We start from the raw sequence: 26,889 nt of genomic DNA on the forward strand, positions 1-26,889 counted from the left end.
CCCGGTAGCTCAGCTTGGCCAGACGGCCAGCTCTAGGAAGGGTTCTGGTCGTCCCAGACGTCTTCCATTTAAGGATTATGGAGGCCACTGTGCTCTTGGGAACCTTAAGTGCAGCAGAAATTTTTTTGTAACTGTGGCCAGATCTGTGCCTTGCCACAATTCTGTCTCTGAGCTCTTCAGGCAGTTCCTTTGACCTCATGATTCTCATTTGCTCTGACATGCATTGTGAGCTGTAAGGTCTTATATAGACAGGTGTGTGGCTTTCCTAATCAAGTCCAATCAGTATAATCAAACACAGCTGGACTCAAATGAAGGTGATCTCAAGGATGATCAGAAGAAATGGAAAGCACCTGAGTTAAATATATGAGTGTCACAGCAAAGGGTCTGAATACTTAGGACCATGTGATATTTCAGTTTTTCCTTTTTAATAAATCTGCAACAATTTCAAAAATTCTTTTTTTTGTCTGTCAATATGGGGTGCTGTGTGTACATTAATGAGGAAAAAAATTAATTTAAATGATTTTAGCAAATGGCTGCAATATGACAAAGAGTGAAAAATTGAAGGGGGTCTGAATACTTTCTGTAGCCACTGTATGTATGTATGTATGTATATATATATATATATATATATATATATATATATATAGATATAGATATAGATATAGATATAGATAGATAGATAGATATTAGATATATGTGTATATATATGTAGATATGTAAATATGTATATGTATATATATGTCTGTATGTGTATATATATTTATATATGTGTGTATGTATGTATAGATAGATAGATGTATGTGTATATATATGTTGGTATATGTATATATATATATGTATATATGTAGATATGTGTATATGTAGATATGTATATATAAGTATATATGTTTATGTATATAAATGTTTACATAACCTCTTTAACACACTACTTCTCCACTGCGAAGCGCGGGTATTTTGCTAGTTTTAGTAATAAATGTTACAAAATGTAGGCATAAACTATAGAATGTGTGAAGCAGCATGAAGTCCAAAGATCAAATAAACACTTTCACAAAAGGTTCAAGAACAACACAATAGCTCCCGTGGATTAGCGGTAAGATTTGCTGTCTCAGAGCACAGCAGACTTTCTGTCCCTCAGAGACCTGAGTTCGATTCCCCGTTGAGAAGAAAGTGTTCTTTTTTTTTTTTTTTTTCTTTTTAACCTCGAACAGACATAAAATTTATAAATTGGTATGTACTGTCAGTTAATGAGATCGTTATATTTTCATGTGGGATGCTCCTTTTAAAATATTTTTTAACAATTGAGAATGCAATTAACATGAACAAGTGTCCTTATAACTGTTACTTTTAAGATCCATTACACACAGACAGACACAGCACTGTGTAATAGAGAGACAGACAGGCAGAAAAGTCACTAGATATATATAAATAAACAGGGAAGGCACATGTACTGAATGAAAAAAAAATATCAACATGTGCTTTGATCCTGCTGCACTGAATAAGCTCATGCGCTCTAACATTACCCCCCCCCCCACCCCCCCAATCTGACTCTAAGTAACAGCGCAAGTACAGACGCAAACCAAGTGTATGTGTGTACTGTATAATATTAACAAAAAGAGCAGCTTACTACTGAAAACAGCAAATATAGGAGTGATTGGGGATTGAACTGGGGACTCTTGATCACACTTGGTTTGCGTCTGTACTTGCAATGTTTCTTAGAGTCAGATTGGGGGTGGGGGCGGTGTGAGTTGGGGGGGGGGGGTGGTGTTAGAGTGCATGAGCTTATTCAGTGCTGCAGGATCAACGCACATGTTGATCTTTTTTTTCTTTCAGTAATAGCGCCAACATAGATCCACACCGGATTCACAGCTGTTCGTTTTCAAATAATATTGCATTAGTCCGATGATGTTTTCATATATATTGTCTCTTTCTTTCAGGTGTGTAATAGGAACCACAGCATAGAGAGAAGCATGTACACTGTAACAGGTACACATGTAAATATAAGAAAGACGATCCTTGCGCGTGTGTGTGAACAGTTAACATTTGAATCTGATGATTGCATATAGCGCTGAACTTACTGCTCTGTACTATTCTATCCTCTGCATGTCCTGGAGTACAAAAGAAACAGCATACAGCACCATGTGGGGACTGGCAAGATCGGGGAAAAAAAACATGCAGTCACTGACTATAAACCGCAAGATGTTATGCGAATGAATATGAATAATGTATGCATCCGTGCCACAAAGTTTTCCGAAATGTACTATACAGGTCATAAAACGAATAATTCCAAATATCATATATACTTACGTCTGTGTTTTTTTTTTTTTTTTTTTTTTGACATCATACACCATAAGGTGCAATTCAGCATGAGCAGGAACACTCAATAAAACTGAATAAAAAAAAATCAAGTGACAGTAAGACACGAAGAAGGCAGATTCACCAGCGTTTGTGTGTCAGCTTTTTTCCCTCCAGATCAGAGAATGTCCAGTTCCATTGTCTCAAAACACCACTCACATCTTCAGTTATTCCGTTTCAAATGAAAAATAACAGCATCAGATCCCTGGGTGGGGGGCGGTAGTATGTATCGTGATCGTGATTTAGAGAGAATAAAAGTTAAAAAAACAAACTTTTATACGTCCTATAAATGCACACCGTGTGTTACAGACGCAAACTAAATGTATGTGTGTACTGTATAATATTAACAAAAGGAGCAGCGCACTACTGAAAACGGCAAATATAGGAGTGAGTGGGGATCGAACCTGGGACTCTTGATTACAAGTCAGCAAATCCTACCACTATGCCACTGAAGTTGTTGTCTATTTCTTGAATCTTTTGTGAAAGTGTTTACTTGATCTTTGGACTTCAGGCTTCATACATTATATAGTTTATGCCTATATTTTGTCATTTACTACTAAAATATGAAAAACGTTTCTGTTTTAAAAATGTGTTTACACAGATTACTGTAGAAACGGAACACACATGAAATGTGTGTGTTCCAAATAGCGATCTATTATTTCCACTCTAAAACTCCAGCACTTCAGTCACTCCCAGATAATTAAACAAGGCATGAGCTGGGAAAACTTAGTGAACGTTCTGCGGCAGTGGAGGATGGAATAGCTGGCTGCTTACTGCACGTCTTAATCGGCACATTTAGAAGACAAAAGAGAGGTGAGAATGGTTTTAAGGTGGGCTGGATCTAGGAGTTTTTTCGTAGACTCTGGTAATTCTAGTGTTAAGCAACCTTCCATTTCCCCAGCTTCTCTATTTTAGTGTTAATCCTGAAATTACTAAATTTCAGTTGCTAAATTTTGAGTGTAACGTGGCAAGCCCCTTTACATATTACATAGGGAGAGTCATGATTTTCATTCCACTTTTCCATTTAACCTAATATTTATAAATGAGCTTTCACAATTCATTGTCATTTGCCCTGCTGACTTGTCCATTGGCATTATTAAATGCAGTAAAGGAAGAAAACCTCCTCAAAAAAAGTGAATCAACAGGATAATGGCTTATGCATTTAATGCTATGGCAAAAACAAATATTTCTACATTCCTTAACAATGTACTATACAAAAGCCTTATGCTCTTTAGGCAGTTCATTAAAATATGTTAGATAGTTATTCTATGCCTTCTGTATTATGGTATCAACTGAAAAATGTGTATTTTAGAGTTCCAGATTTATTTTTTGCAAAAAGTCAAGAATTTCAGTAAAATATTTGAATGTTGTTAAAGAAAGAAGCTAACACAGTAAAATACCACTTTCAGGCCAGTTAAAAAAACACTTTGAGAAAGTTTGCAAACTTTGTAGCCATGTAGCCAGTGCTTGATTAAGCAAATATAAGAAACAGATGATAATGATCACTAGCATCTTGCGTAGGTTATACCAAAGTGATTAACAAACAGCTACAGCTGTACACAGGGAATAAAACAGGATAAAGAAAGTGGTCTCTTCCAAGCAGAAACTGCATGGCTGATGAGTGTTTCCAGCTATTCTGCAGAAGCACAAACAAATGTGCAAGGTTGAGGACCCGAAACGCAATGACAGGCCATGGAAATTTAGTGCCTCAGATGATTGATACTTCAATTTTTCCATCAAAATGCTTTAAGCCTCCAATCAAGTTTCCCGTTGAAATTGGAAGATAACTAACACTTCTATCAGCAAAAAACTTGCAAAAACAAATAGGACTCAAGTATTAACCATCTATGGTCCAATCTAAAGTGACCTTCACGGAAGAGTTGCTACTAAAATGCCAATCGCCTGAGGATGAAATAAAGCCAAAAAACTCACTAACACACAAAAACCCAAGGACTAGTGTGCAAATAAAAATGGCAGCAGATGCCCTGGGCTGGCAAGTCAAATGTGAGAGTTCTAACTGTAACAGAAGGCAGTTTGTCTGTCAAAGAGCTGAAGAATGGTATATGAACAAATGTTTCTAGACAATAGTAAAGTACGGTGAAGGTTCCTGGTAGGTCTGGGTAGGCATTTTCACAAATGGAGCTGGTTATATGATCAAAACTGATGGCTCCGTCGATGCTCCGATGTACAGGCAGATTCTTGTCCAACATGCAATACTATCAGGTAGGTCTGGGTAGGCATTTTCACAAATGGAGCTGGTTATATGATCAAAACTGATGGCTCCGTCGATGCTCCGATGTACAGGCAGATTCTTGTCCAACATGCAATACCATCAGGGGAGTGTCTGATCAGTCTTACCTACATTATGTAGCATGAAAATGACTGCAAACACAAGCCAGTCTAGGATTAGTAACATAGCCAAAGTCTGAAGCAGAATTGTCACAAGTTCTCCAAGAGACTTTGAACAACTGCACTAATAGTACTGCATTAATACCTAACTAAAAATCGCTGGTGTGTCCAGTCAATTTAGTACTAAAACAGGCAAGTTTTGCCCATCAACGTCCTGAATTTCAGACTAAGGAATGACTCTGAACCCAGAGCATATTGATTCAAACTCTCATGGGTATGAAAAAGAAGCAGCTATGTGTTGTGGATTGGTGTTAAAACACACACAGATGAGCACTGTACAAAACACTTTTCAACAAAACAATAACCCTCAGAGTGTGTGTGTGGCTTTACCTGTGCCTGGTACCACAGTATTTCTATATGTGCTGTGACAAATTGACTATATGGTACTGAAATCACAGTTGAGACATTCAAATATGTCCATGTTCCATTCAAATATGTTTTCTGGATTGCGGAATCATCCACACTCTAAAACCAGGTAGTCTCAAGGTTACTTGGCTCATCAGTAAAGTCTATGGTTATACTGACTGCTCAAGAAAATACTAGGACACATTCTACTGATGAGGGAGATCAGTCAGTGGTAGATGTCATATTAGATTCTGTGAACAGAGTACTAGTTCTGAAAGTCGATACATCCTTTTCTAAGCCAGCACCCAATAATTCATGCAGTATATCATATTTTCTAGATGACAGAAAGTATAGTTGATCACACGCACCTGCACTGTCAGCTAGTTTAAACAGTAATATCATTCCTTTAGTCCTCCATATCATTTGAAAGCATTCATATGGCTTTACTCATTCAGTTTTAACATCTGTACAGACAACATCAGCACATGTTAAGCTTATTATCTAGGCTCAAGCAGAATATGAATCCTGACCATAACAAACTCTCTAAACTATTCAAACAACTAATGCCTATATTGTTTTTGCAGTGGTGTTGCAATAGCACACTTTATCCAAAGTCCACACGATTCAAACATTTGACATTTATACATTTTTAAAGTAAGCTTGATCTCTGACCCTTTAGACTAGTCATCACGTGCTCTAACATTACTAAGAAGTAAAGCAATTGGAAGATTTTCCTTATATAGTTTTCAGGCAAACTGGACCTATACTTCAGATTGTATCAGTCCTACACTTTCTAAACTGCTTATTCAGTACAGGGTCACTGAGGTAATTTGGTATACAAAATGTTACTTTTCATTATAAAGTCAATTCACCTAATAAATAATTGTTGGTGCTTTTGATAGCCTAAACTTGCTATTGTAATTTAATCATCTTCCTAATTTGTCTTTGCAAACAACAGAATATAATGAATAGCCAGAAACTATAGGTGTACAATTAATGTCTGCTAAAATAACGGCAAACAAATTCAGAGAAATACATTGAGTATTGAATGTTTACTTCACATCAGTATTACAATTAATCCCCTTGTTTGATTTGAATGTGTGCCTAATCAGAGATCTGCTAACACATTATCAATATCCAAGAGAGAAAAAAAAAAGACAGATTTCTCTTTAAACAATATTCTTTTTTCTATACCCAGGAAGATGGGAACAGAATTTTTCTTTGCAAAAATCTCAATTTCTTTTAATGGATCTGGCTAGAGGTCTCAGGGGGGTCAATGTAGCAACGTAACTACTGCAATGATTGTGTGAGGCACTACTGGTATAGGAGGGGTGAGTTTGGCTGCAGACTTATGTGACTGTCCTGAGGTATATCCTGTTCCTGTTTCACTAAACACAAGATGTTACTATTGAAACTGCAAAAGAATTGTGTATTTTTCATGGATTTCTTTTACAACTCAAGTGAAAAACAAAATAAAGTTCTCTCTCAGGCACAACAAAATAAGACAATACTCACTTCAACTATTTACATAAACAGTAGGATGTAATGTTAAAATGACTATCAATAATCATACAAATCACTAAGTAAATGGGGCAATGACAGAGACAGGGAGTACACAATTATAATAAAAATAAGTAACTGATGATTACTACCTTTGATAACTGATTATTAATTTCAAATAACAGTATAATGAAATAAGCACCTTCCCAGACCAATTGAACATACGGTTTTCTGCTTAGAAACGGTACAGTACAACCTTTATTTTGCAAGGAATCACTTAAACAGTTAATATGAATTTCTTAAATGCTGAATTAGTTGAAAAATAAAAAAGTGTTTAATTATGCTTCTTTCCTATTTTTTTACAATAAAGATGCTGTACAGTTATTAAACAATTTTGTCAACTGTTTAATATGATACAGTAAGTTACTTTTACTCAGATACTAGCTGTCCTCCGTGGCTCCACCCATCCCCCTACCACTGGAGCTCATCTTGGGCAAATAAGTTCTCCCAGCTCAAGCCAAGGCTCCTTATCTGTGTGTGTGGTTCCTGGAGTTGTATAGGGTACTGATATATTGTCATTTGGAATACATACACTTCATGTGTGTTCCGTGTTTACAGCGATCTGTGTAAATTGTAGGATGAAGTGCAAGGCAGGAATCGTTGAACACATAACTAAACAAAAGAAACATTTTTCATATTTTAGTAATAATTGACAAAATGTACAAATGAAGTGTATAATGCGTGAAGACTGAAGTCCACATATCAAATAAACACTTTCACAAAAGGTACAAGTATAGCAAAACAAGTGTGCTTTTATTTAAGAATATAATCGTAGAAAAAGAAATCCGTTTAGGGTACAACACTGACACGATAGCTTTGTTGGCACAGCGGTAAGAACTGTTGACTGATAATCAAAAGGTTGCCAGTTTGATTCTGAGCACACCCATTTTGAGTAGTGAGCCGCTCTTATTCTTACTGTTATACAATAAAAACATACATTTGATTTGAGTCTTTAACAGACAGTGTAAAGTTATGGTACTTGTAAAAGTTACAGTTTTTTAATTCAGTTTTATTATCCCAGTCACGTTCACGCTCCTTTCGATCCGACACTGCTGCTTTCACATAACGACGTCCTATAACAGGTGAACTCATATGATGATGAGGGTTCTTCATTGTGTAGTAGTGAAACCGGACAAACTTTAAAAATCAATAAACAAAACGGTATTGCTAGCTAAGCGGAGGCAACTTACTCTCCATAACACAGAGGTAGACCGACTCCTGACGTCACGCTTCCCCCTCCCCTTGGCCCACAGCCTCTGTCTTGGATTAGCACGAATATATCTCTCCTGCAAACAAACTATGATACATAGTGCGATGAGAGAAGTCGCAAAATCAACCCAAATGTTCAAGCAAATTACAGAAAAAAACCCGATCTAAATCCGTTAAGTAGTTCTCTTTGTGAAAAGCGGAAAGACATACAGACAGACATTTTAAAGATTTTAAATATATAGAGATTTATAAAATAACATTTAAGTAAAACACATAGCATCCTTTTTTCCAAAATTAAATGTTACACCTGAAAAACCAATCATCACCATTACAAATTTTACAGAAATGTAAAATCTGGGAAATGTTAAAATTAAAATGTTAAAGTGAAGTTTTGCTGTATTAAGAAAACAAATGTTGTATGTGTAGGCAAAAATCAAAGCTGACAGAAAAATTGTAAATGACATCATACTATAAGATTAAGATTTTAAAGTAAGCACAACCTGATAGTTCTGTTGCACAAGTATGCAAGCCCAATAAAACAATGTGATCATATAACAAGCTCAAGAAGTATTTAGAAAGTAACACATTGTTAGCTGGTGCTACCAGACTCAGTCCTTGAGCAGTGTTTTCCGGCAATCTTGAGGAAAATATTGTAACAAAATTTTAACATGTTCAAAGAAGCAGCATCACAAGCATCTGCTTTTTAGCTTATGCTCCTTATCAATATAATGAACCGTTATGTTCAGGCATGCTTCCATAGCTCTATTCATTACACATCAATTTTGATTGCCTAAAGGGCCACTTATTTCAGATTCACATTTTTGTCTCACATTTTGAATAAAGTAATGGCAATGTAACTTCAAAAGAATAATTGCAGGAGGGTATGACTTTTTTTTTTTTTTTTACCAGAAGTGTTTATCATTATTTAAAAATGTAATTGTGCAGTTTTAATTGTAGCCTTGTCTTATGATAAATAAAACACAGACTACTGTTGCCTCATGCTTTCAATAGCCTGCTGTATCAGTGTAATTTGGATGCGGGGGCTTCAAAGGCTTAAGCCCCTTAATGTTTTTGTCCATTATATACTCTAAATACTCCAAACTCCTGATCAATTTTATCCCATTGTAAGGACACTGGCAATACCACAAGGGGGCCCCCAATCCCCCACTCTTAGATTTTATAACCATGTAGGAACGCACGCAAAACTCCAAGGAAATTTTGAGAATACACCGTTTTACTTTGATAGCTGTTCTTGTATAAAAGACTCATAATAGACTTGATATGTACTGGTTACTGGGAAGTCATATGCATTTTTGTTATATTTTATGGAATGCATAACAATATAATGAATAAGTTTGCAAAAAAAAATATAGTATGACATAAAGCACTACATCTTTATCATATAAAATCAGATTCTCCTTTCCATCTAGTGGGAATAGATAAAGATTTATTATTAAGTAACCATTTAAAGATAATGAAACAATCAAAAAAGTTAGTAATACGTCAGCATTAACAGAGGTTAACATATGTCCCTGTCAGATTTTAGAGAAGTTTTAAATCACTCCTCATAAAGATAGCTTAAATTTGCTATGTAGGTTAGAATAACAAAATGTACGCTAAGTATTAATGATACATCAGGAGTTACTCCAAATATACATGTTAGAAGATTACAAGTTAGCGTGAATTCAAGACTATCATTGGACATTTTCAAATCATGTGACCCAATGAAGCACAAATACAATATTCACAATTAATACCTTGACCCAGATATATTTTTAATACTCTGTTGTGTATGACGTGTACAATTCTGAGTTAAGTCAGACTATTTTTTGCACAAATTGGATAGGGAACTTTATTTAGGGTTAACTTCCATTTAATACCCTAAAACTGAAAACTCCCATTTATAATAGTCTCCCAGTTCATCCAAAGGTGCACTCTTAAAAATGGTGGCATATTTTAGAAAAACCTTTTATTTCTAACACTGCTAAAATTTATAACATCAACGGCAAATTTTGGGGAAGGCCAGGAAAGGTGCCCATTTTACCAAATGCGTGACCAGTTATATCTGGGGGAAAAAAAAATTTGCACCAATCATAGTCCTAGTTAACAGCTTTGTACCACTTAAGAAATAAAAACTGTAAGCAGTAGAATCCCATGGTGATGCAAAGCTCAACAACAGACTTTTTTAAGAAAATGTGCACCCTGTAACAAGATCCTTAGCTTCCCCCCAGGTTGGGACAGTACAACTTTGAAAGGCACTAAGCCTGGACAACTGTAGATACTCAGTTGTGCAAGCTTTGCCATATCTTAACCTTTATTAAAGTTGTTGGGTGGTTGATGCTGAAGGCTATGTATGACAGACATGTACCAAAATTTAGGAAAGAAAAGGTATGCCTGCAGAAAAAATTATTACTATACTGTAAAGCACAAATTCATCTGTGTAATGGGCTAAATTAAAATTTCACTATAATTTTTGCTGCTTATATAAATAAACAGTGAAGCATTTCAAGGCAAATAAAATTTCTCAGAATTAGTATTAATCAGAAATTGTATCTCTCTATTATAAAAAAAAAAAATCTTGGAAGGAGACAAGACATGATTTTCTCAGTGAGACACTTTCAAGTCCCGCGAGACGAGTCTTTGTGCCAAGAGATTTATCCACGCCCGGGACCAGAAGTTAAAGACAGAAAAGATGACAAAGTAGAACGTCATAAAGAATTCAAAAATGTTGGCACAGTACACATGCAGAGCAGTTTAGAGATAATGGAAGTATGAATATTGAAAAGTCTCAAAAAAAGGATCATAAAGATCACATTAGCGCAAACAAACAGATATTATTACTCTGTGAAATAACGGAACAGGGAAAAGAGATTGAATATATTGTTCAGATTTAAACTTTATGTTGGAGACTTGTAGATGGAAATTTGTTTTGCCATCAGGGAAAAAAAAGTACTGTTTCTTCCCAATGAAAAGGCGTTTCTGCGAAAATTAAAAGATTTGCTGTTTGGTGAAAGTGAAATCCCACGAGAGAAAACTTCAAGCCCTGCGAGACAAGAGCTTATGCCAAGAGATTTGGATAAGTCCTGCCCACACAACCATGCACACAGTTCAATCATTTCTCATTTGTGTGAATGCTATTGTCAGACATTTCTTGTCGAGAGAAAGAAACGATATTCACTCATGGGCAGTTATACGTTTGTGTTGTCACGATGTAATTCCAAACACAGAATCAAAATTCAATGCGATATTGATGAAAAGGTAAAAGCGAAAACAGATTGAATATATGAATATACAGTGCATCCGGAAAGTATTCACAGCGCATCACTTTTTCCACATTTTGTTATGTTACAGCCTTATTCCAAAATAGATTAAATTCATTTTGTTCCTCAGAATTCTACACACAACACCCGATAATGACAACGAATATTAAAAATAAAAAAATTGAGAAAGTACATGTACATAAGTACATAAGTATTCACAGCCTTTGCCATGAAGCTCAAAATTGAGCTCAGGTGCATCCTGTTTCCCCCTGATGATCCTTGAGATGTTTCTGCAGCTTAATTGGAGTCCACCTGTGGTAAATTCAGTTGATTGGACATGATTTGGAAAGGCACACACTTGTCTATATAAGGTCCCACAGTTGACAGTTCATGTCAGAGCACAAACCAAGCATGAAGTCAAAGGAACTGTCTGTAGACCTCAGAGACAGGATTGTCTCGAGGCACAAATCTGGGGAAGGTTACAGAAAAATTTCACAGTGGCCTCCATCATCCGTAAGTGGAAGAAGTGCGAAACCACCAGGACTCTTCCTAGAGCTCGCCGGCCATCTAAACTGAGAGATCAAGGGAGAAGGGCCTTGGTCAGGGAGGTGACCAAGAAGCTGATGTTCACTCTGTCAGAGCTCCAGAGGTCCTCTGTGGAGAGAGGAGAACCTTCCAGAAGGACAACCATCTCTGCAGCAATCCACCAATCAGGCCTATATGGTAGAGTGGCCAGACGGAAGCTACTCTTTAGTAAAAGGCACATGGCAGCCCGCCTGGAGTTTGCCAAAAGGCACCTGAAGGACTCTCAGACCATGAGAGAGAAAATTCTCTGGTCTCATGAGATAAAGATTGAACACTTTGGTGTGAATGCCAGGTGTCACGTTTGGAGGAAACCAGACACCGCTCATCACCAGGCCAATACCCTCCCTACAGTGAAGAATGGTGGTGGCAGCATCATGCCGTGGGGATGTTTTTCAGCGGCAGGGACTGGGAGACTAGTCAGGATAAAGGGAAAGATGACTGCAGCAATGTACAGAGACGTCCTGGATGAAAACCTGCTCCAGAGCACTCTTGACCTCAGACTGGGGCGACGGTTCATCTTTCAGCAGGCCAACGACCCTAAGTACACAGCCAAGATATCAAAGGTGTGGCTTCAGGATAACTCTGTGAATGTCCTTGAATCCGATTGAACATCTCTGGAGAGATCTTAAAATGGCTGTGCACCGACGCTTCCCATCCAACCTGATGGAGCCTGAGAGGTGCTGCAAAGAGGAATGGCCGAAACTGGTCAAGGATAGGTGTGCCAAGCTTGTGGCATCATATTCAAAAAGACATGAGGTTGTAATTGCTGCCAAAGGTGCATCAACAAAGTATTGAGCAAAGGCTGTCAATACTTATGTACATGTGATTTCTCAGTTTTTTTTATATTTAATAAATTTGCAAAAGCCTCAAGTAAACTTTTTTCACGTTGTCATTATGGGGTGTTGTGTGTAGAATTCTGAAGAAAAAAATGAATTTAATACATTTTGGAATAAGGCTGTAACATAAAATGTGGAAAAAGTGATGCGCTGTGAATACTTTCCAGATGCACTGTAGGTGATATGGCAGAAGTGTGCCGCACGAGATGCCGATCACGTGGCACAGCAGCAGCAGCAAGCCAGCAGCTGATGGGAGCAAAGAGGAGGTAAAAAAAATGTACTTGTTTCCCATTGTAACACCGTTTAAGAGGGGGTTTCGGAGGAGTGACCGTGCCTCCTTGGGGTGTGTTCAGCCCCCCTTTTCACAACGCGAGTGGCAGAGACGCGAAGGGGCTGGCATGTAGCGCAGGCCATGGGGTTGGCGAGCGAAGCCCCCTAGTTATTTAAAGAAATTAAAATTGCCGAAATTTAGGTATGTTTAACTTACGCCTATCCTAATCCATATTTGTACAATATCCATTCAGTTAAACCACATTTGTTTACTAACCTGTCAGCCAGCTGTATTCAGCACATTTCCCAGGGGAACAATATAGTGGGATGAATAATATGCGATGATACCTTGCATTATGTTGCCCCCTCTGTTCACCTTGTCGTATTTAAATGGAAGAATTCAAATCGAACAAGGAAAAACAGAGTGTAAAAAGGAAGTCTTTGTCTCATTAAACTGTAAAAAATAGAACTTTTGTTTTTTTTTAGAATTGTTCAAATCTTTTTTAAAATTTGGCAAAAACATTCATATCTTAGGAAAAAATGCTGTAATTCTGTCAACCTTTTAGATGTTTTAGTATCTTTGACAACTATTTCAAATTGGGTTATCTGATTTTACAAGCATGTTATCTGAATTCTGTTCTCTCTTAACCATGAAATAAAACCCAATTCTACAATTCAGACCGATAAGAATGCTATTATTTCAAAACAGGATAACATCATATTACTTTTCTTAATACAAAAAATATTCTGTGTTCTAACCGCTGCAGTTTTGTCTGATAAATTAAAATAGACAACCCAGAAGTAATCTAAAGATCTAAAAATGTAGTTTTTAAAAGTTTTTGTAATATTTACTGGAATACAATATTTTAATCTCTCATCAGAAACAGATAAAAGTTTAACAAAGGGTCCAGTCTATATTAATGTAATGTTACAGGTCAAATGTCTCTAATCTGAAACTCCAAAATCTTGAACTTTTTGAGCGCCAACATGATGCCACAAGTGGAAAATTCCATATTTGACTTCACTTGCCCACAAGTTGCTCTGACCAATGTTGCCTTTAATTATTCTTTTTTTTTTTTTAAACTGATGAGTGGATATGAACAATGCATGAGCTGTTACTTACCATTTACAATCCATTTCTTCAATTTCCTTTTGAAAATCAAGCAGCACGCAGCACAAAACACACAGCACAAATGACAGGGTTCCCTCTGGTGGGGAATCCAGTGGAAATTCAATAGCATTAATAAAGGTTGACAGGCACAAAAACAGATGTGCAGCACTTGCAATCTGCTGAGCAAGAGGGGGAATTAACGGCGAGATAATTGCTGCACTTGCATTTTAGATGGAACATAGGCTGTGACAATCTTTTGCTGAAAGTTTGACATTAACCAATGGCAAGACCTACAGTACGTGCATTACTCACTGTATTTTTTGCTTTTCCTCTGCGTAATCTTTTAATAAAAACACAGCATCATAGGTGGAGACTAAAAGCCTGCTGTTGTTTGTTTGTTTATGCACAAAATTATTAAAAAATAATAAAAATTATCATCTACGTGTACAAGGCGTATATGAAACATGAGTAAATTCCATGTCTAGACTTAGGTTCCGTCCCTGTCATATCTCATTATATAAATTCAAATGTTCCATAATGCAAAAATACCTAAAATCTGAAATACTTTTGGTCTGAAGCATTTCAGATAAGGGATACTCAACATTATTATTATTATTCAGGATCTGAACTTTTATTCTTCACCAAACTTTAAAACCATGGCTCTCTTTGTGTAGAAGCATATAAACCTTGCCTTGCCAGCTACGTCTAATTTAATTCTGAACATAGAAAGAACCATTGTCATGTACCTTCTAAAATTATTTGCTGAGGAAAATGCATCAGATTTACTAGCTCTTGCAATCAGCCTAATTAATAAAAAATACCATATTATAGAATTTTTTTTTTTTTAAATCTGCTCTTTCAATAGTGATATTTGCTAGTGGCTCATACAATGTAACATCTGAATTTTCTACTTTAATATGCGCAAAAAATAACTGCATAATCATCACAACCATTCACATACTGAACAGCCCAGGAAAAACACTTTCTAATGCACCAAAACAATACTAATGCCAGCCTTCCTTCAACTGATAATGTTAATCCATCAAAAACATATTCTACAAGAATAGGTAAAAGAACAGAGGAGACAGATGCAAGACACACAGATGCAAGAGGGCACCAATAAAAGGTGAAAAAAGGAGATACTCACCAAAGAGACAGGATGGGGTGCCAGGAGGAACTGCTTTCCTCACAAGCATGTTTTGTTTCAGAAAAGCAGCAAACTGAGCTGATTTAGGTAAATTGAAAAGAGGGGAGGGGAGAAAGAGAGAGAGAATGAAAGAGCATGTTATACAGAAAGACAGGGAGAGAGACATGAACATGTAAATGAGAACTGAAAGAAAAAGCCCGTATTTATTATATACATCTCCGTGAGACAATTTAGTCCCAATTATAGGAAAAGAGATCCTATACTCAGGAATACAAACAAATACAAACAAAATGTAATGAATAACATTACAACTACAACCTCACATGGTATTAAGGAGACACTATTTTAATTAGTTGTGACTGAATTGAGACAGAGTTCATAACATACCTGTATCCTTCAGGCCAGTAGCAGTGTTAGGAAATATTCAGAAAAGTCGAAATGACAAGACTGTGTTTGTTTGATTTTTTGTTAAGATACCTAATCATGTTCTCACATTGTGAGACTATATATTCTCTTTAATACATAACAAGTGCTTTGTGTAACTCTTTGTAACTGTGACCTAAATGACAATATCCTGAACTATTTTGTTTTGAACTACACAGAATATCTACACGATTGAAATGATGAGCCCCCTTCTAGTTTCAGTGCTTTGTCGTCGCAAAAACACTGAGTCAGTTAAAGCATGAAGCATTTATTTATTTTGACTACTCCAATTACACTAGCAAAAAAGTTCCATTACATTGCGAAACAAAGTATATGCAAACATTCAACAAAAAAGGTAAAAATCAGATTTGATTCATCTCTTTTTTTCGTAGTAATGCTAACCCAAAACTTGACAAAAGCAAGGGATAAAAATGCTACATATTATATAAATGAGCACTTCCACATTTTGTGTTAGCTGAATTGTAGCAGTCGTACCCAAGCTCTTCTGTGTTAAACAGAGTTTGAGGGATAAAACCTAGTGAGATAAATAAGAATATGTACCTTGTGCCTGCTTGTGAGAGAGAACAGCCCCAGACCGCTGCATATGTGTTTTCAACAGCTGAGTAGCAGTAATCAGACTAGACTTTTGAGCTGGTGACAAAGTTGAGGTTTTTGTCTTTGGACTAGATGCTGGACTACTCGAAACACTGGACAAATCCTGAAGACATAAGAAAAAAAATATTAGTCAGTATAAAACAATCCAGCACTCTCAAAATCTACAAATGTAATATTTTTTTCAAAACAGGTAAAGCCAAAATTTGAACAAGTTGCTAATAGGCATCAAGGCAGATGATGAAAGCCACATAACAAGTTCACTAAATGAGCATTAACTTCATCCACACATTCTCTCAGGAAAGAACTGAAAAGGTGCCCAGTGACACTTTCCCAAAGAAAGCCTAAAACCTATTTGTGACTCCTCCAACCTTCTGCCAACAGTGTAACTGCAATAACATTACAACATCGTAGATTTCTCACAGACAGTTATGGCACGTAAGATTTTGGCTTTGGTATATTTAGCAGTCAACAAAATTTGTGCCACTAAAAATCACCTATAATTTATTTACGAAGTGTTAAAATATTAATTACATGTAACCTTGCCTGATGTCTTCAATCAAAGAAAACACATATATCTATTTTAAGCAGATAAAGTACAATCTGTTTTTAATTATATAGTGTTCCATTTCTGTACCTTTAAAAAAAAGTAGGCAATTCAGTTCACAGAATCTGAATAATTTGGAGCATTTTAAAGTTCATTTCATTAGGCAAGAAAAAAAGTGTGTGAGTTCCTAGTACAAATGAAGTTAAAAACAACATATATATCTGAAACAAAAAATCCAGTCAAAGCAGCAGAGGTTTTTATTTGCTCTAGTGTTGTTACACCTTTGCGATATACATCTTACTAGTATTTCACAGTGAATTAGATTCTAAAAGGGCAAATGCATGACACTGTTAAAATCGCAGATACAAAAAAATTGACTTTTATAAAAGAATTCTCTGAACTCTGATAGATTCATAATTATATACTCAAATAATGCACAACTTTAATTTTTCTAGTTTTTGCATGGAACATATAAAAGGCCAGAAATCATACACAAAGAGTAATAATTGCAGGGTTGGAATTTGTGAGCTATAGTGTCAAGATTTAATCAGTTGCATATATGCAATGCAGACAAAATAAGCAAAGCTGTCTGGCCTTATTGCTTTCAATAAAACTCGGAGTAGCACAAGATATACAGGAGGCAAAAACATTTAAAACACAGCAGTTTACCCGATGAACCAAATAAAGATGGAATCAACCACATCATCCTTAGGATAAAAAATTCCATCAGCTTTGGAATGGAAAGATAATAAGCTACAGATATACAGAAGGGAGAAGTGTCAAGATAACAAATGGAGAATATGATAGTGGATTACTGAAGCCGGATCTGGCTATCAATGTAAACAACATTTTAACAAATAATAATTTATCTAAACAAGTATGACACAGCAATTTCAAGCCTATTTAATAAGGGGTTTGTACAAGCACTCTAAGCGGTGACACCTACTACAGCAGAGATATTCAGAAAGCATTATTACGACTTGCGTACAGCCTCCATGATGAAAATCTAAATTCCAGGAAGGACAAAAAGATGAGGAAAGAGCTGTGGTGCTGGGCCATCCAGGGTGCTTGTGCATCCTTTAGTTGTGGCATTTCTTTTTGGAATGTATACTCAAAAAACCTGAATGCACTGCAAAATATGCTGTTGATTTGATAGAACTGATATTGGTAATGCTTTCTTAAGTATAATGATATCTAGCCAAATCTGAGTAAAAACAAAGAAATGATTCTGAAATACAGTGCAGTGCGACTAAATGCCAACAATAATAGTGAGAGTCAAATGCAGTGTGTAAAAGATAATGAGTCGACCTATTCAACATAAATGTGTATACGTCATAATAAAGCGTTAGACAAATACATGGGCTCTTATCTATCATTGCTCTGCCTTGTTTCCTTTGGGGGTATATACAATAATGAGTGTCACTGGGATTGTACACAGAAGTATGCAAATAGAAAAGCTACAGTGCTTCAGGCAAGGAAGTCAGAGTTCTGCCTGTGGAAAGGCTTAAAGAGGAGTACAAGGGCCTTGGTGGTATGCAAACACTTCAGAGAAGGGTTTATCTCTGGTAATGGGCCTGGAGCTCTTCAAAGATCAAGCCAGAGGAAACTACTGTTGTGAGTTAATTACTCCCAATCATGCTGAAAAGAAGTCAATGATCCAAAGTTAAAAGAATCAATAGCATAAAAAAACACCTGTGAAAATATATGCTTGAGTAAAATGAAAAGACAAACCATGAGTTTTCTATAACAATACAGTATTTACACAAACAAATTAACAAAATACAATTATGTTAACTGTACGAGATGTTTAATATGCAGTATTCATCACATGATTAGATATGGAATAAGTCTACTGACTTTTTCTGTTATAACTGACTGTGGACAGCCTAGAGCAGGGGTACTCAAAGTTTTTGAATGCCGGTCCACATTCAGTTCACCACCAACCATCGGGGTCCGCTATAGCCAGGTTTACCGTGTAGGTCTGTAGGACTGTAGGTGTAGGAGGCTAGTAATAGATTCAACGCAAATGATAACATTTTTACAGAAGACCAAGACATGCACAAAACATGGAAAACAATTCAAAAAAGTCACATGACTACTTGCAATTAACACACCAATTACAACAGTTGGTACATAAATGATTGTCACTCAGTGTGAAGTGTGAAACTGTTGTTTCGATTTCATAATGGCAGCATAGTTCGGTGAGTAACCAGTCAGTGCAATTCTCATTGCATTCCTGAGGTTCTGGTTGGTAATTACACTTCGATGTTTTGTCTTGATAGTGTTCATAGTGGAGAATGCACACTCACAAGAATATGTTGAACCAAACATAGTGAGCACGGAAATCGCCAGTTTCTTTGCAGCAGGATACTGAGAATCTGGAACAAACTTTGACCAAAAAAATTGTTATGCCGACTTCGTTCAATTTTGCTTTCAAAACGTGAGAAGCTTGCAAATCAGCTGCTTCCATTTGCAACAGTGACGGGTTTGAGTTTGGAAAAACTGAGGCAGCCACAGATGTCCATTCACCGTCAGGCTGGACAATGAAAGGATCAGCAACAAACAAAAACACAGGCTTCAGTTTTCTGAAATCCTTAAAACGTTCATCAAACTCGACCTTCAAATGATGTAGAAATGTGGAAATTAACTGAAAACATGCCTGTTGATCAGCTGTCATGCAGCTCTTCAGGTTTGGGAAATGCAGCATCTTGCCACCTTCCAAGTCATTGATGAAAATGCTCAGTTTTGTTTCAAAGGCACAACATTTTTCTTGCAATTCAACAACGGTTTTGTCTGCACCCTGAAGTGACAAATTCAGTGTATTTATATGTCCCATAATATCAACAAGAAATGCCAGCAGTGCGACCTTGTCACTGTCTTGAATAAATGTTAAAAATTCTGCAGCTTTCTTTGTATTCAAGGACTGCAGGAAGTCAGCTACATCTTCACGGAGATTCCAGAACCTTTCCAACACACGGCCCTTGCTTAACCATCTGACATCATTGTGAAGCAGCAAATCTCCAAATTCTGCAGACATCTCTTCAAGAAAAGAACGAAACAGACGATGCTGCAGAGACGAATCACATCGTAAAAAATTCATTAATTTCACAAGAGTAGACATCACTTCCGCCAGTTCATCACAAAGTTTTGAACAGAGGGCTGACTGATGAATGATGCAGTGATAAGCAACAAGGTTGGGCTGAAGTGCCTTCATACGAGTGACAAGTCCTCTATCTTTACCAGTCATTGCTGGTGCCCCGTCTGTTGTAAGGGAAACCATTTTTGTTACATCCAGTCCAGCTGCGTGCATAAACTGCGATAATGCTGAAAACACGTCCTCACCGCGGGTCTGTTTTGCTAGCGGTAGTAATGAACTCTTCAACAAAATTATGGCCATCAAAAAATCTTGTGAACACACAGAGTTGAGACATGTCAGTTATATCAGTGGATTCATCGCACGCGAGAGCAAACAATTCAGCCTGTTTAAGATCTGATATTAACTGACCACCGACATTGTCAGCAAGGTCATCTGCACGACGACTAGCAGTACTGTCTGATAATGGTATCTGCTGAATCAGTTCAACACACTTTTTGTCGCTAAACAGAACCGAAGAAGCAGACATCATGCATTCTTTAACAACCTCTGCATCAGTAAATGCTTTCTTATGTCTGCCAAGAACCCAAACAATGTGTAGCGAAGCTTCTGTAACATTTGATTGTGTGGTTGTCGCTTTCGTCATCAGTGATGAACTCGCTACAAACGACGACTTAAGGGCGTCAATCTTATGCGAACGGAGCTCTGACTTTGGTGGATAATTCGCATTGTAGTACTCAGCGTGTTTCGTCTCAAAATGTCGTTTTACATTGCCGCTTTTAATCACGCTTACCGTTTCCTGGCAAATAATGCACATGGGCCGTGCGTTAGGTCGGTCTGGCAAAATAAAGAAAAAGTCCTCAGTCCACGACTTCTGAAACGATCGATTTTCTTGATCTATCTTTCTGTGCTTGCAACTTGTTGCCATAATTACGATTATTACCGATTGAAATTCAAAATTCGTGTAAATAATACAAGTCATACAGTTGTACGCCGTACACCGGATATGAAAATCAGCGGAGCAGACGACACGACACTGCGTATACTACAGCAATCGGAAATAATTCAAATAAACGGAAAACAGGTCCGCCTATTCGGACTTTTGACTTGCGCAGAAGCCAGTCGCGGTCCGCCAAAAACGTCTTGGCGGTCCGGATTGTGGACCGCGGTCCGCCGTTTGAGTACCCCTAGCCTAGAGGTTGCTATCTGATGTTTTTTTCCTCTCCTCTACTATTAACTGGCAATAGTTCAACAATTAATTAACAAACAGATATTGTCTGTTTCCATTTATGTAAATTTATTCAAAACTACTTTGTTTTCCTGTCAGTTTAAACAAATCTTTACGCATTAATGTGTATTCATTACGCAATTAGTAATTTATAGTTTGTAATTGCATTTTTCAGTGAACTAGTTAGTGTTCTGACGCTGTACTTGGTTCAGTATAAATTGAATACACTGAATATGGGCAAGTCCACTACTAGTACCAACAAGTTCTATAAAAAAAAGAAAAAAGCAGATAGTTTATAACAACAAAAATGTTTGTTTTCTCAGAAATTAGGATATGGGAAGGTAAAAAGACCACTAACTTAACTAAACAAAACACACACAGACACAACTTATAGATGGCAACTGATTTAAAACGGCAAGAATAAATATCAACTTCCTGTCAATTGACATTTGAGCTTGGGTGTTAAACTCATTGACAGCAACATGTAAATTGAATGATTTTATTTCTTTGGTTATATTCTTGAATAAAAGTGCACGTGTTTATCTGATATTTGGACTATAGTCTTCACACATTATACACTTCACGTCACTATTTGTATAACATGGAAAAAGTTTCAATTTTAGATATGTGTTCAGCATTTCTTGCCTCGCATTTCATGTCATCCTACACTTACAAAGATATCTGCAGACACTGAACACACATGAAATGTATGTATTCCAAAAAACAATATATTATTTACCCTTACAACTCCAGGCAACTCACACCAAGATAAAGAGACTTGAGCTGAGAGAAGTTTACGACTGACTTCAGCTCTGTCGGGAGTATAGCTGGATGGGATAGCAGGCTGTTTGTGCTGATCGACACATTTGCAAAACAAAAGACGCTGATGAAGAGAGTTGCGAAGGAATTTAAGGTGGCCCGGGATTACACGTTTTTTCGTAGGCTTCAGAGACTGTAGTGTTAATCCTTTTTATATCACTTTAAGCTGCATATTTATGCATGAAAGATGCTACACGAAAATGTTTTAAGTTAAAAATGTCAAAACCTGTTTGATTATGAAATGTTGTTCTACTAGGTCACTTGACCAATAAGCTATTTACTTTGTTTCACCCCGAACAAATAAGTTATCTTCTTTCAATCTTTACTGAGTAGTAAACAAAAAAGTGAACTACTCCTTTTTCCATGGAAAAGTAAGGCAATACAGTACTTAACAGAGCAGTGTTATGTGTATCATAAGATATACATCTGAAGAGAGAAGAAAAAACTTTATTCTTTTAATCTGTTTAATCTAAAATAGCAGCTATCAGCTTCCCTGCTTCAAATGTAAAGTGTCATACTCTTAAGCAACAAAAAATCACTTCATTACAGCAGTCATGCATTCATCTCCATGCAAGCATACATCATCAGTTGCTCATGTTTTCAACTCAAGGGTGAATGAAATTACCAAAAAAATTATATAAAGTTAACACGGGCATAAAGATTATCGATGTTTGCTGCAAAATAAAACTATATGCATTGAGATTTAGCCAAAAAAATGCATTCAGCCTTAGCTAAGGCTAAACTGAAGCACTGAAACCATGAAAGGAGGAAGACAGTTTTACTAATGATTTTTTTGTTTACTTGTATATAGTTTTTGGAATATTTTATTTAGGACTTTTGGAGCGGTTGGGGGAAGAAAAATAAAACACACATTCATTGTCCAACTGTCAGTCTGCATGTCTATATCCTAGGAAACTTTGAAACCAGATAATGCATCTCAAATCTGTTTGGAACAGGCTATTTCTTATGCTCATATGCACAGTGAATTAAATATTGAGAACTTCGTATTATTTGTTTCCATAGCTTCCATACAAATTGACCAGAAACTGAAGCAAAAATGAATATTTTTTTTTTCTTCAAATAAAACATCAAACAGATACACAATGAACCACATACCTCGGAATATGCTGGAAAGATATCTCTACAGAAACAAACATTACTAATTATTACTGTTCTGTCCATTAATAAAAAGATAAAAGTAAATCACAGCCACATATTATTTCAAATGAGGCAAAATATCATTAAAAAGTTACATACACATAAATCTCCTTCACATATTCTCAACCCTCTTTGAACAGTTTGAACCAAATATTGTGCAAAGGGGATTGCTGAAAACATCTTTTTATAAGTACTACTCACCTTTCAGCAGAAATGTAATTCATACTTAAGTCTTCTATTAATGGAATTCCCCAAAGCAAAAATAAATTAAGCCATTAACATCCATGCAAGGCATATTTCTAAAGTCACACAATTTTAAACTGATCAAGAAGATATATAATCATATTTGGCTACATAACCTAAAATTTACATTTAATGAGGAAATATAATCTCTAAAAAATGAATTACATTAACTTTTCTCTAAAATAGGAACTACATTAATATTACACTTAACATACTTCAGATCCTGAGGGAGAGATGGGCATGCGGGAAGCTGGTGAGCCAGGACGGCTTCTCTCTAACTCAAATGGCAATTCTCTGCGGGAGTCTCGTGGCTTCTTCTTTTTTTCTGTGTCAAGATCACGGGGATCAGCTGCACTGTGGTTCTCTGCACGGGTGAGAACCCCTGTCAAGAAGTCTGCAATCTCATCCTACAAGGAAAATAATGTTATCTCACAGTACTATGAATAAATCTTTGTAATGTTCTTAAGATTATGTATTGGATTTATGAGTTCAGGTCTTGAACAGCATACCAGTTTCAGTCTCCTCAATAAAGCAAGAAGAACACTAAGAAATTCCAGAGCTAAGTTACTATACTAATTCCTTGGCTGCTGGACTATAAGAATGAATTTAAACAGTCTATGTTAATCAACCCGAGTTCAAGAAGTGACATTGCATGAATCCTGTTTTGCACATAGTGCTGCCTGAACATGTCACTGTCCAGTGATTCTGAACTAGGCTAAGCAGGTTTAGAAATGTTATTTTGACATAATCAGACTGCTTGTTCTCCAAAAAGAAGTATACAAATAAAAAAACTTGGAAAATAAGAGTGCATATATACTTGACGCAAGTTCCAGGCAAGAGTTTGGAGATAACTGGCAAGTTCATCAGATAAATAAGTGCACATTACCATTGTCATCAACGTAACATATTTATACACACACAAACCACCAAACACCCCCCCCCCCCCAAATGCACAGACAAGATCACTTTGAGCAGTAAAGGTCAATTTAATAGATGTAATTGGCCAAAACCCTAAGGCATGGAAAAACCAAACTAACTGTTAAACTTGAAAAATACATATACAACCGAGTAGAAAAAAAACTGGAGCTCACTTAAGCTAAGTAAAAATCACTTTTGTATCACTAAATGGAAATGAAAAATGATTAATACATTTGTCATCAATGTCAATAACATTTAAATATAGAAGGGGGAAATTCCACATGGAAGAAGTGAATAAAGCAAAGAGGATTGTTACCTGAATACATCTGTCCACCATACTTTGAGTCAACCCTTCAGACTTCATTTTTGTTGAATTAATTCTGAAAATATATACCATTAAATAATTAATAAAAATCTAAGACATAAACGAAATTACATCAGACACTTATGCAATAATTGCAGTTGTTTTTTTGTTTTTTTTTTTTTACAATTTTTAACTTTGTAAATGCCATCTTTTGAATATTATATTTTCTTGAAATTATTCTCAGATATTAATCACATAGTCATGTTTAACATGATTAGGAAGGCAGATGTGGGTGCCCTGTGAAGGAGGTTTAGCAATGCTTTACTTTGTTACCTCTTCCTCTTTTTTCAAATAAGCTCCGACTTATACGCTTAACACTACACACTTCTGCAAATAACATTCCACCAAAACATCAAACACAAATGATTGATTCATTAATTATTTTTTCTTGAAAAAGATCAAGTATGGGTTTTTAACAGAAAAAAACTGATATCTCTAGAACATGTTTTTGTGAAAAAAAAAATTTGTGGGCCTTGCAACTCAAAAAGAAATGGGCTAATTCTGGTGAAATTTTGCTGGACTCATTAGTCTAAGGATGAGTGTATTTTGGGTAGGCTCTAACTATACAGCTTTAAACTTTTAAATTTAAAATTTTTTAAAGCCAATACCAACAACAAACCACAGCTCAGAAGTCTGCGAAACATGGCTTAAGACTGCAGAACTTCAAGAGAAAAACTTTCATGAATTTGAAGCTTGAGCTTTAAACATTTATAGGTCAAATTTTTCAAATGCCTGAATCAAAGCAGCTATATGTGAATTAGAGATTAATTTCTTTTTTTTTTTTTTTTTTACTTTTAATGAATTACCATGAAATGTGAACGATAACCTTCAGTAATTTTGCATCTTGCAAATAATTTGGTAAATTCACACCACACACTGTACTTTTGTAAATTTGGAGAACGTAATAAGCTGGCCAGTTCAGATTTTTTTTAGCTAGTTACATTATAGAGTGGAACATTCCAAAGCAAGATTTGAGTTGCCCTGGGTTAAGTTGCTCATCAATCCCCATTATGGGCAATCTATCCACATAATTTTTATTTTTTAAAAGGTTTTAGTACACCTGCACAATTAGTTTTTAAACTAAAATTTCTTGTTATTCTCAATGTAATTCTTTAGGAGAGAGATATAATAAATTGAAATCATTATAATGTAATAGTTTGATCCCTAAATGATCAATTTCCCTTAGTATTCTAAATTGATTAGTTATCATTATACAAGCTTTCTCTCTTGTTTATGCTCGATCTCAAAAAGGTAAAGACCACTTAAATTTTTTAAATTAAGTGTTTCCTTCACACTACTTCTTTGGATAATTAATGTCATCTATTATTAAAGAAGTTGTTTTTGGCACTTTTGTGAGCATTTCGTCCAATGTCAAGGCTCTGTTTTTGCAGTTGGCGAATTTAAACTTAATTTTTTCATTAAGATGTGCCTCATCTCCAATTTTAACCATTTTTAAAGCCTTAAGCACAGACCCATCGTGGGCCAAACCAAACAATACCTAACCATCCATGAAAAAAATGTCCGATTACTTGTGTCGCATAATCCAAATATCTGCTATCCAGTCATATGCCCTAGCTGTCTCTTTGTGAGTTCCACCCCAAATCCTCAAAAACATACTGGGTAGGCTAAGTGACAGTTCCAATTTGGCCCTGTGTGAGTGTTGGGGTAGTGTTGTGCGTGTCTGTGGATCCCACAATGAATCACTGCTCTCTTCAGAACTGCATCCCAGAATGAGATTAATTGGTATAAAAACGTTACACATGTTACCAGCTTGAAAACAGACAAAACTTAAACTAAAAGCTACAATTCTTCATTAAGCCTACAGATTTAAAAGCCAACATAACCCACCTAAGATTGTCATCAGCACCTCCAACCACAACCATACTGTTTTCTCCACGAATCTTCTCACGAAACTCCTCCATTGACTCCGTACTGCACTGCAAGGCATTCTGACCAATTACAAAGAGTACTGGGGTCTTCATATCCAGCAAAGGGTCATCCACATCCTTATGAGACATAAAAAGGAACTCAATTTGAAAGAGGAACTTTCTATAATGGAATCAATTAAATCCAAATTATAAAACTTACACTTAAACAGGGTTCCCACTCTTTTTAAGGATTCATTTTCCAGGACATTTCCAGGAGCTTTTTCCGGAAATTCATGACAGAATCTGGTCATACAGTCATACACTTTAGTCGCAGGCTTAACGCCATTTTAATTTCTCTTTGATTATGCAGGGACTTAGTGTCACCAATATGCTAAATTACATAAAGGCAACACCAATTAATGCACTGATGTATAATGGAGCTGTTTGACCTCTTTTTGTTACACACGGTTTTAAACTGCAAAACTCTTTTAAAGAAGTAAATGCCTCTTGGATTGTGGAAAACTATCCAAA

The 26,889-nt window shown here is 36.2% G+C and overlaps 1 protein-coding gene across 3 annotated transcripts in view; it reads right to left on the minus strand.

The window, feature by feature from the left end:
- Positions 1-26,889, minus strand: part of kansl3 (KAT8 regulatory NSL complex subunit 3) — a 159,900-nt gene that overhangs the window by 69,003 nt on the left and 64,008 nt on the right. For 2 of the 3 annotated variants that reach the window (XM_028806084.2, XM_028806102.2), the window contains exons 11-15: positions 26,339-26,496; positions 24,443-24,506; positions 23,424-23,615; positions 16,069-16,225; positions 15,085-15,162 (exon numbers count right to left, since the gene is read on the minus strand). In XM_028806084.2, the coding sequence (XP_028661917.1) occupies positions 15,085-15,162; positions 16,069-16,225; positions 23,424-23,615; positions 24,443-24,506; positions 26,339-26,496 (649 nt within the window). The remainder of the gene's footprint in view (positions 1-15,084; positions 15,163-16,068; positions 16,226-23,423; positions 23,616-24,442; positions 24,507-26,338; positions 26,497-26,889) is intronic. The other variant, XM_028806093.2, reaches the window with a different exon arrangement.

This window comes from Erpetoichthys calabaricus, chromosome 1 (assembly GCF_900747795.2).
Source record: "Erpetoichthys calabaricus chromosome 1, fErpCal1.3, whole genome shotgun sequence".
In the NCBI taxonomy this organism is placed as follows: Eukaryota; Metazoa; Chordata; class Cladistia; order Polypteriformes; family Polypteridae; genus Erpetoichthys; species Erpetoichthys calabaricus.